Raw genomic sequence first — 12,319 nt, 5'->3', positions numbered from 1 at the left:
AGCATGAATTATTTGCTTGTTTTGTTATGTGTAAAAAAAACAACAACTTCCCAATATGCAGGAAATGACAAAATGATGGAGCCATGCCAGCCTGTTTCAAACTTGATCATCTACTTTATGTGTCTATCAGTGATTATTGTTGTGAATATCTAACATGTCATCTTGACTGGATCTTCAAATGTTCACCATGAATAATGTGGGGTAATGTGTTGCTGGGGTGGAGGACGCTTGGGCCAGCCTGGGCTGTATGGATAGCTTGACCACTATGTTACTATGGGATTGATCTTTTCACAAAAATTGACTCATTTTTTCCTGAAGAATAATCTCTCCGTCTCTGTCTCTTCCACAATGTTACACATGAACGAACAAACAAACAAACAAAACAACACACACACACATACACACAGTTTGGCTCTTAAAGAGGGGCTCCTGAGCACCTAATAAAAAAAGAAAACAAATTCACACCCCAAGGCTGAATTGCCCTCTTTCATTTTAAACAAGAGGGTCATATATAAAAAACATATTTCTGAATTGCAGGCAGGATAGAGAGTCACAGAATATGACTGGTTGGGTGCATTGTTGCTCAACCCAATTAACGCACATGATCTGAACAGAATATGTTCATGCATCTGCCCAGGTACATTCACGACCAAGGGGCATATATTAAATGTAGCGCTGACATACAAAGGGCAATTAGATTTCAGGCCATTTCAAGACCATTCAAGTGATTCTGCTAATGAATTGCTATATAGGCCACGTTCATGCAAGGGAACTAATGCAACTTATGCTGAAAATTTGATTAAAGCAGATTCCATTGCAGGCTATACTCACATGCATCACTGGGTGAAACATCATTACAGCTGTCACAGACAAATCAGTAACACTTAACACGAACACTTTCGTAACACCTGTACAGCAGCTTAATAACATATAACAATATACCCATGTTATACTTAAATCATTTGAGAATGCTATAGAGCAGTATGTGAATTTATTGAATGAAAAACTATGAAATATGATGTGAAACTGTCAGCCAGACATTATTATATGCTGTTTATTACATGTGGCACCCCTTTGGTTTACATACTATAACTCCCATGCTGTGACTATACTGTGGGCATAAGTCACGCATTTTTGTTTGCATGTGTGTGTGTTTGTAAGAGAGGCGGCTTCAACAAACTGAAACTGTCTTCTCTTTCCTTTCCCTTTTTCTAGAGCCTACAGTATATTCATACAAAGGGACAATAGTATATTTCCAAGAATGCAGAAGAAAATAGAAACATTAATAAATCATTTAATCCCATTTCAATCATGATGTTGTCTTTTTAACAAGGCATTTGGAAATTGTTATGTCCATTTTCAAATCGTCCAAAGAGGCGGCCTGCGTCCCTACTACGCATCCATCAAGCATGGGGACTGTGTTATGGTCATACACAAGCATCCAGGCACACAAACATGCACACACGCACACTCATTCACATTCACATGCACGTGCAGACACACACACAATATGCCTTCTCTCGTTTCTACTGCTGACAGGTGTCATCTATCATACTAGCTGTCCGTTAGTGGTTCCATATGTTGAACGCCGGCCATAGTGAATAGACACATCTGTGCCATCAGGGCCTAACCCTGCACTGTCTGGTCCTGATTGGCTCCCCATCCAGCAGCTGCTGTCATCTTGGTCACCAATAGAAAAAGCCCGTCTCTAGGGGCTTTAAACCAACCAGGGATCAAGGAAATGGGCATCATGGCTGTTGTGGTTTTCTCTCTCAGAACAGCTGGCGGGTTTGCAAAGATTTAGTGACAGAGAGCTGGGACTTACTAATGCCTTGTGAGATCAGTTGTGGGCTGACAGTATAGTCAGAGAGTAAGGGACATACAAGGCAGGAAGGAGGAAAAATAAATAAATAAATAAATCAGTGATTTTGCAAGATACACCGTCACATAATTCCACCTTTCTGCTAAAGTGTCCATCCTTAGTTGTAAACTGGCTGCTAAACTCTCCATAGATTATACAGTTTTCATTTTTTGTTTCCATTGCTCCAGAGATGGTGGGTGAGGTTTTAGCCAACCGATTGTGATCATTTTATGAGCCAGCAACACAAATGCCCTGAGCGTATACAACTTGTTTTTATCCAAAACATCTAAAAAAGGTATGCTTCCCAAGATTATATGATCTCGTTCAAATGATATGTCCCTATCCAAAATTACCCTTATTTCCTTTCCCACAGTATCCCAGAAACCTTGTAGTTTCAGGCAATCCAAAAAAGCATAGTCACCAATTATCCTGCAGCTCCTTCAGCAAAATGCACTGGACATTTTATCGTAAGAGGATATTGCCAGTGGGACTCTGAAATATCTCGTCCTTAATTTCCATCCATATTCCCTCCAGCTCGGACTGCTTAGGCGTTTATGTCGAGATATCCCGGCCTTTTCCCAATCACTATCTTCAATTATTGTATTAACCTCCAGTTCCCATTTTTCTTTTCTATCTCAAGTATTGTCTGTCGCCACTGCTTGAATTCTTTTATAAACACAAGATACTGTGTCCTCTCCTGTATTTTGACCTTCAGCTACTTCAGTCCAGTATTTTTCCAATATCAGAGGGGAGGTTTTCAATACCTCCCCATTCCCTATGTGTCTTTAAGTAGTGTTGAATTTGGAAATACCTGAACATTTCTTTGGATGCAAGACCAAAATCTGCTTAGAGCTTTGAGAAAGATTTACAAAGCTGATTAATCCTTCTGCCTTTCTGCCAACTTACTGAAGCCACTGTTCTTGGCAACTCCAATTTTTCCCAAATCTTTAATATCCAGCCACATTACTAAAATGATTGTTATTGGTGTTGTTATGATATGAAAGCTGATTCAAAACACTGTCTCTGTAGATGAGAAACTTTTTTAACCAAACGTCAGACTTCCAAATTGACCTATACTGGATGTCACACGAGCACAGTGAGCATAATTAGCAGGAAATGTTGCCATTTCTTTGTGGAACAAAACTTTTTAACTGCAGTAGATTACATGTTTAGATTTTTTTTTAGATGAACTATAATTGAAATGGCAGTTCCTTATTATGTACATGCTTCATATATGGGATGAGTTTTGGTCTGGAATTTCACTAGTCTGCATTAAGTCAGTGAGTGAGTGCGTCTGAGCTAAAAGTAACAACAGTACTGGTGAAACATATGGGAAACCTGTGCTGTTAGCCTGGCTTCATTGTCCTCTTTGTCATTAACAAATATTTTAAACAGCTAAATGATGCCAGATGCCGATCAATTAACCTTTATAAAAGGGAATTAAGCTTGCTTCATATGGTTCACCTTCAGCTGGTGCCAGAGCATGTGATGGAGCTGTATGGGGTCCAACATGCATTTGCAGTCAAAGGTTTGAAGACATGTCAATTTTTCTCTGCACAGGGAATGAGTCCAAAATACATGGCCAGTTTTAAAACCCTGACTATTGGCCACAATGTGCTATAGTACTACACAAACTTTCACTCATCACACAGCTGTGATGACGTGCTTACACTTCATTTACTGTGTCAGAATGTGTAGGTTTTGCTCTGATGAAAGAATGTTTCACAGGAATTACAAATGCATCATACGCCTAGCTCAGTGAAGCAATTAACTGATGACAGGAGCACGACGACTGAAAGCTGACAATGACAAAGTTAGATGCACTTATGAAGGTATTATTGTAGCAAAACACTTGAGAACTTGCATGTTGGAATTTACACTACACAGAAAATATTCATCTGTGTCCTAAATTTGAATTCACAAAAAAGATTTACAAATGTGCAAGACAGTATTTGAATGAATGGTATAGAAACTGCAAACTTTAAACATATTTGCTGAAATTTATCTTTTTTTCTTTAATATATTTTTCAAGTACAAGTACAATTTCTCATATCTGCCGTGGCAACCTCGGATGCCATCTTGCACATCACAAATGGCGAATCTGCGCCATTGCTCACTTTTGCTACAATTGTTGTGGAGCATTTGGTGCAAAAGTGATTTATAGACCTGTGCCTTCAAGACACTACAAGGAGTGGGAGGTGGGGGGTGGGAGGTGGGGGCGGCCCTACGGCGATGGCACGACCAATCAGAAGAGCCCTTTAAAGCAACTTTTCCCCGTTTGTTCCTGGCGAGCTAAAAACACACATCAGTTAAAAGTTGGCAGGCTACTAGACTGACTCCGTTCTGTTCTCTTGGAGAGAACGACTTGCCAGACTCCATTAAAAAGTCCAGCAATTTAATGTTGCCTCATTTATCAGTAAACGATACATACATCGCAGAACATCACTTCAGACCATTTATGTATCACTAGCAGCCACTGAAAATTTGGCATACAAGTGATTAACGAAGCAGCACTTCATTTTAATAAAATATCAATTTTGTTGTTGGTTCTGCCACTGGCTCATTCTGCATCTCAAAATGGTCAAGAAGCAGAAGCCCAAAGATGTGGATTTTTTTTCCATTTATCACCTCTAAAACAGCTTGGGACATTTACAGCAATGCTCTCCAGTGAATGCAAAGTGTCTACCCCGATAGGACGGTGGAATCTATGGTTTCTGTGCAGGAAAGGGAAATGAAAACTTGTTTAAATAAGTTATAAGAGTACGTTATAAGAATAAAATCAGCAAATAGAGGTCACATCTACAAGCATCAACTTTATAGTTTACTTACATCAATGCTGTTGCTATTAAAGCTGTGGTTTCCTACACCACTTCTGAGATGTTTCAACCCTAAATGCTATATTCTATATAAATAGACTTTTTACAGTGTGCCTTGATTTTAGTGTTTGATGAAAGGAGAGCTCGCAGCTCATCTCACTCTCCAGGCTTTTTTTAACAGGGGGATGCAGAGACTGAACCTTGTTGCTTTACGAGTGCAACAATTAAGTGCATTCAGATAGACAAGGAGCATTGTTTTTCCCTCTCTTTTGCTCTCTGCATTGCCCTTCAGAATACCATAATGCATGATGAGTACCACTCAACATTGCACTAATAGCTAATGTAGTGCCTCTTTGCTGGTTGCCACAGTGATTTTATTTCTCTCAGCAGCAGGTGAGACAGAGCTAGCCCTGGGTGAGGAACGCTGTTGGCCCCCCAGCATCAATTTGAGGTCAGCTCTCCTTATTGCTTTGAGCTCTAGTTTTATCCCATATTACATGTAAAGCCCTATAGCCCAGCTTCTTTTCTATCCTGAATTATCTTACTATTGTTCCTTTTTTATTTTTATGCGGAGTTATTCACATTATAGGAAAAGAGAAGAAGACTAGAAACAATGAATATGAGCATCCGTAGTACAATGACCAAACATTCTTGATGTTTGCCCAAGGGTTGGAAAGGGCATTTCTCTTTTGTGACAAGGTGAAATTGTCTCAGAGTAGACCATACCAAATTTCATCAATGAAATAAGTCTCAGTGGGTTGGGATGTTTGCTATGTGCTTGGGATGTTGTGTGTTCAAATGCAGCTCACACTTTCTGTATGTCATACTTCTTTGTGTGTAATGTAAACCATTGTGCGCGGTGAAGTCACGGACCATCACCCAGGTTGTTTAAAAGAACTCTCATCTTTCCTGTCTTTCTCCACTGTATACAACCTAATAAAGCAGAAATGCAATAACATGAATAATAATCAAAATAAGTGATAGTGTGTGTGCATTTGAGTGCGAGCGAGCATAGAACTCACATCAGCCACAGGCTGCAGCAGCTCTGTGTGTTCTCCCCCGACGTCCAGCGCAACAGAAACTGAGGCAAACGGACGACTGGCCATCTGCTGACGCTCTCTCATCAGCTGCTGCAATATCAAAGACAGATGAGGCAAGAGAGAAGAGGAAGTGGGGAGTGAGCCAGAGCAAGAGAGGAGAGCAAATATTAAAATACATAAATAAATAAGGAAAGAAATCATGTCAAGTGCATTGAGGAAAAAAAAGCAACATCAGGTTGCCAAGCTACATACTTGGACACTGGCTACATAGGAGTCTTATACAAAAAAAAGTCAGTAAATATTTCATACAGCAGTCTTAACTGGGTAAACATGCTCACTGAATATCTTTCACTCCTATATACCAGGCTAGTTCTTTCGTCATTTAAAAAAAAAATTCCAACTTCCGGATCATAAAATGAGTTTGTCCATGGAGCAAATTAATGGAGAATTATTTTCTCAGTAATCAGAACTCAAGCCCTTTGCAGTACTCATGAAAGTTTGCAAGAATACAGGGTTTTTGAGTGGCTAAATTTATTTCTGCGTGTCGGTCGGCTACATGAACGCACTCACATAAGAGACAAATCCTGAAATGCTAAGGTAGCTGATGCCAACAATTTATTACGATTTTTAAAATTTGGCATCAAAATTCAAAAAGTTATTAAAGGCAGCAGTTTTTTAATGTTAGTCAACAATTTAGTAGCTATAGTAGTGCAATCTAATGTGACTATTTCAAAAAACTAAACTATTTCATATCTAGTTTCTTCTATAAAGAAAAATATGTTGTAAAACAGCTAGGAAACAGTTTGTGCTGTATTCAGAAAAATATTTATAGGGCTTTTTGAATGGACATCTTGATTACACACACAAAAATAGCATAGGACCTGAAAAGCAACCAATCCTTTACAACTTTTTAGAACAAACTTAGAATGCACTGTATTTGGACATCAATGGTTTACTCAACACACTGGCAAAGCATTTGCAATCTGAAAAAGTGTGTTCTGGGGAGAACACACTTCCATTGAACTAAGCTAATCAAAAGTCAGCATGAATGAAAAAGAAATTGCTCCCGTCATTATGTGTATGACAAGCAATTATGCAGTCATTGATCCCATTGTCATCAGTATTCTAGTGGTGATATTTAAATAATGATGCATCAGGCTATAATCTTGGTAACCTTCAGTATACATTTCACTGCATTATAAAAAAGTGGATTTTGGTTTACGTACAGGAGAGGCATTTCATAATAAGATACTTTACAGGGTATGAAAATGAGAAAGAAAGAGAGAGAGTGAGAAAAAGAGACTGTGCATCACAGTGGTCATGCTCAGTAATCTACCCCCTCAGGGCTATTTCAGTATGAAGCTAAAAATCAATAGCAAATATCAATAAGGAAACACTGAAAGCCTATCCATAAACATCCATGCCCCAAGGACAAGGGGAATTCTGTTGTGCCCCACATTACTCACTGAGTACCAAATTGATTTGGCCATTTCCACTTTGTGATTTGTGAGTTTACTACTTTCAGTACTGTCTTTTCTGAGGACACGGCAAGCTTGTTGCACTTCCATTGTCGTCGACCAAATTCAATTAAAAATGCACACTATAAAATTCCATGCTGCCAATTTTAACTAACTTCCTCATCGTTTATGGCCCTAATTTAAAACTGAATACTCTCCTCAGCCTTAAAATTATGACCATTTTGAAAATCATGTTAGAGTCAATTTCAACCACCTTACTCCAACCTATGTAGCACAACAGCATCTAAATATTGATTATATGAAATTAATAAAAAACAAATGGAATATACTAGAATCTAGACTGACTGTTCATTTTAACATTAACACTCATACCATTTGAAAATTAGCAATGATCCATTCATCGATGATCACTGATCTTAGCTCAGTGATCTGTATTGTGACTGTATTTAACATATACCACCACATGGAAGAACCTTACAAAAGAAATCTGATGTAAAGGGGCATATGGGTATAATGTTTGGTGCAGATGGGTGTGAAGATGGACATAGACTGAAGAAATGTTGTGGTTGGGTTACTGCCCAGTAGTGACAGTATTTCTGTTGCTTAGATTGAGCAGAAAATAGCTTCTCTTGTTCTCAGCTAATCAATACTGTAAAACAACTAGCGCCACACTTTCATCAGCGACGCAGTGCCTGATCAATATCTAAACAGGCCGCCATTTTGGTGCCAAGGACATCACTGATTGCTATTGGATTTGTGATGAGCTGAAGTGTGCTGCATTAAGATCTAATTGTACTTCAGATTAGTAAACCGAACAAGCCGTTGTGGTGATCGGCCTCATGTACTGCCCTTCTGCCGCACTTTGCTGAACTTGAATAAGTATGGCAGACTGTGCATGTACACACACACATAAAGACAAATTATTTATATGAAAGTAATAACAATATTAATAAAGTTTCTTTATAAAGCACGTATCTAAAAGAGAGCGCCTCACAGGAAAGCATAAACACAAGAATAGTAAAATACATACACTCTGCAGATGCAGCTTTTTAATAATGAGTTTACGCCCAAACTGCACATTATTAGTCAGTATGGGGAAAAGTCCCAGTAGAGTAAGTCACTATACAGCATATATGCATATTATATTCTTGACTACACCACTGTGAAAGTCTCTTTTTTTGTGGTGACTTTTATTTGCCCTTGTATTAATAACACACCCAGACATACCAAGAAGGCAATGGTTCAAATCCCATATAGGTTGAAATGCTGCTGGCCCAATCTATACAGTCCACCTCTGTACTGTAGAGGTGACTATAACAAGAACAGGCTGTGAAGTTGGGCTTAAAGATCTTCAATGAACCTGCTTTTTCCCCATCATCTAACTCAGTATGCAATTACAGTTGTTAGAAGTTACTATTTAAAACCATACATTTAAATCCAAACACTGCAGTACAGTATTTCCATGTATATAATGATGAATTACATATCAAAGCCTTAGTCAAATAAGGCTTAAAAAAATAAATAAAAAATAAATGTGAGCATTTAATTTGCTGCCAGATGTGCTTCTCCTACAAAAAAAAGAAAAAGAAAATCTATGATTCTTTTCAAGTACATCAGACTGCCAAAGCACATTCCCATTATGTGAAATTGTGCCCTTAATAAAACGGTCTGCCTGTTTGGGTCAATTGTATGAAGGCGCTGAGTTTCCTAGTGGTCTAATTCCTGAATAGGAATTTGTCCTTGATATAGTAATGAACCCTGAGATTCCTCGGACCAGACCCCCACCCTCACTCTGAATATAATTAAGCATTCATTAGCCTGGCTATTAATTGACAGTATTCAGATGAGGTCTGGAGAGGTTGATAGCATTGTGCAAGCAAAATGGAACAAGTGAAAAAAATAAAAAACATAGAAAAATCTGTCGAGGACGCTATGAATCAAAGTCTTGTGATATCAAGGACCCGATCTATGTGACAGGGGTACAAAAAAAGTGTATCACAGCACTCTATTCACTAATTCACTACAGTGTGTTGTGGTTCTATCGGGCCTACTAAGGATGGTCACAGGAAAACATGAAGGGTTTGAAACAGAGGTATTCAACCTACTCTCTAAAACCTAAGTCAGATATTTGGGAGCTAGCAGTGAGACATTCAAGAGCTGCTCTTCTCTCACAAAAATTCTCCAACCACTGCCTCCCTACATGCAGTTTTTCCTGTCAACCCTGGCTTTCTGTAGAGATTAAATATAAAAACAGGGAATGAGGCAGGGAAGTAAAGCAGTACATACAATAGATGTTACTTAAACTGTTGTGTACATTCATAATTTCACTCGTACAGATATAGAGTATGTTGTTAGACACGTTATGGAGTTCAGTTGTTAAATCTGCATTAATCATGAAGGGAGAGATGTTAAAGAGGTATATTTACTGTAGGTCATGAGACAAAAAGACATGTGCGACTCAATATTAGAGGGTTCAAATCTGGCCTCGGACCTTTGTTGCATGTCGCACCCCTCTCTCCCAATCTTTCCCGTCTCTCTCTACTGTGTCTAACAAATAAAGGCAAAAAATACATATTGTATTGTAAATATTGCAGTAGTTTGTGTAGTTACAGCAAAAGCTCAAGCATTTTCAACACTCAACTCGATCTCTTCTCGTCATTCTCGTACAATAACAGAGACTCGCTGATGGGAAGCGAATGGTGGGGAAAGTTCAGGTCAATTCCATGTAATTGTTGCTTTGTTGAATCACTTTCAAAACATTCCCTAGGGGAGGTAAAGCTGAGTAAGAAAACAACACCCATGTGAAATTGAGATTGATCAGCTGATTGATTTTTCTTGTTCTTTTTTTTGCAGCCCTGATTTTTTAAACTTCAAATCTGAAACTCGTGTTGGGATTGTTGTACATCTCTGCTATTAAACATTTAACCAGCAACACAGACCTTATGGATTTTAGCTGGGCCACCACAGGTCAAAATGAGATATTTTGCCCTTTTCAAAAAGATAAAAGCAGGATGGAGGGCCCGGCAGCGTTGTTGCAAAACAAGAAAATAGCTCACAGCTTATTGTGATTTCCAATACAAAAGCTTCAAATCCAACAACATCCATCCTGAATGTCAGATAGCAGTAATGTTATTTATCATGTTGCAGAATTAATTTAAAGCAACAAAGCACGAGGAGGAGAGAGAGAGAAAAGTGAGGGAAAGCTAGTACTTTACTCCATGTCCAGCACATGCATCAAAATGTGCTGGGAATACAATCGTCGAAGGACCGGTACAATACCAGAGAGATTCTAGAAATGAATACTAAGTTAATGACAATAGGCAAGAGTGAACTCCGCAAAACCAATTAACGTTTGTCCAATGACAGACTGATTTCGCCAAGTATACAAGCTGGAACCATTCACTGCTGTGATAAAGGAGGCTACGCGGTGCATGGCTGTGCAACTTGATTAATTTGGTAAGTGAGCGCATGAATGTTCTGTCTTGTGAATACGGCATTTTGTTCCCTTCAATGGATTCTATGAAAGGGTAGGTGTCATCCCGCCTCTGAGCTTATGCTACACCTAAGCAGGTCACTCTGTCCTTTTCAAAGATCACTGGCTGTGCCCACAGGCATTAGCGTGCAGAATCAAGAGATGAACCTTGAATTTTTTACTTATCAAGTGTTTATCAAGTTCATTTGAATCATCTGTTCTGCACACAGGATAATAAAAAAGCAAGGTAAACTGTCGAGCACAGTGAGTGAGACTTTGTAAAGTGGTGGTTTCTTAATCAACTCAGCTATCTGACTCTTCAGTTTTAAAATCAGCATGTTCATTATAGCTTTCACAACCTAGTAACTGACAGTAAATTGATGGACTGCAGTCAACTAAATGAGGATAACTAGTGAAGTAGTTTAGACTGCCATTGGATGCCATATTGATTTAATGATGTTGGTGTGGTTGAGCATTTAATATTGAGTGGTTTTGTGTAGGCTACTGCCCCATGTACTCATTCCAAGATAATTTGTATTTGAGATAATGAGATATAGAAAATCAATTATTACAGTTACATAAAGTTACGAGGATAACTTAATTACATATCACAATGCTCATGGAATGTTTTCGTACTTCTATAAATTTGTTCGTATTTTTATAAATCTGTTATTCTGCTGAAGGTCGCATGGTACCTGTTTGGAAAAACCTCAGCGTAATGGAATCTGTCCTTGATTGTGCATCTGGCCTCACTACGTGTATAAATATACATACTGTATATATTCTGTTTACTACAGTGTCTAGAGTTTACCGAGAATGGTCCGATAGACAAAACACATCCAGTCAGCAGCAGTCCTGACGGAGAAAATGCCTCGATTAGAGAGGTCAGAGGAGAATGGCAAGACTCATTCAAGCTAACAGGCGGGTCACAAGCATGCAAATAACAGCTCAGTACAGCAGTAGGTTTGCTGAACCTTCAAGCAGATGGGCTACAGCAGCAGAAGACCAGGCCAGGTTGCACTCCTGTCAGCTAAGAAAAATGCGCTGCCGGACTAAAGATATAGTTGCATGAGGTAAAAGTTTTAAAAGTAATACATACACCAACATTCAACATTTTATGTGGTGCAAAAAGCAAGATTTTGACGATCTGAATCTGTTTTGGTCAAAAGAAACAAAAATAACTAGATTTTATTGTGTCTGACGGTGCTGACACAAACCAAGGAATGAATTTTGTGAAAACATGGCTAAAAATGATATGTTCAATAAACATATCTTTCTTCCCTCAGCCTCGACTTTGATACAAGTCAGATGAGAATGTTCCTGTCAGGAGCCTCTCTCCATATATGTGTATTAAAACTGCAAATGGGAAAATAGAAAAGAGGCCGCTCAGCATCAAAGGCTTGCTGGTCTCATGTCTGTGGCAATACTAGTGCTCTCTTTAGGCTTCTTTAGTATGAGACTAATACAGAGGTGGTTTTGTGGACAGGGTGAGACAAGCAGTGCCGGCTTTGCTCAATAAACAAATGCTAATTAGTTCTATGTTTGTCAATGGCACTCACACAGCAGTGTCTCAGTAAGTGATCAGTAAAATCTCTAAATCAATTCTGAAACCAACACGTCACCAATGTAAAGATGCTAAAATCGTGGTGATG

General features: G+C 38.7%; 1 protein-coding gene across 1 annotated transcript in view; it reads right to left on the bottom strand.

The window, feature by feature from the left end:
- The window catches only part of atrnl1b (attractin-like 1b), a 91,876-nt gene that overhangs the window by 12,630 nt on the left and 66,927 nt on the right, over window positions 1-12,319 (bottom strand). The window contains exon 27 of the mRNA XM_071920302.2: window positions 5,700-5,807. Coding sequence (XP_071776403.1) covers window positions 5,700-5,807 — 108 coding nt within the window. The remainder of the gene's footprint in view (window positions 1-5,699; window positions 5,808-12,319) is intronic.

The sequence above is a fragment of the Centroberyx gerrardi genome, chromosome 20 (assembly GCF_048128805.1).
Source record: "Centroberyx gerrardi isolate f3 chromosome 20, fCenGer3.hap1.cur.20231027, whole genome shotgun sequence".
In the NCBI taxonomy this organism is placed as follows: Eukaryota; Metazoa; Chordata; class Actinopteri; order Beryciformes; family Berycidae; genus Centroberyx; species Centroberyx gerrardi.
This window is presented reverse-complemented; position numbering and strand designations above follow the sequence as displayed.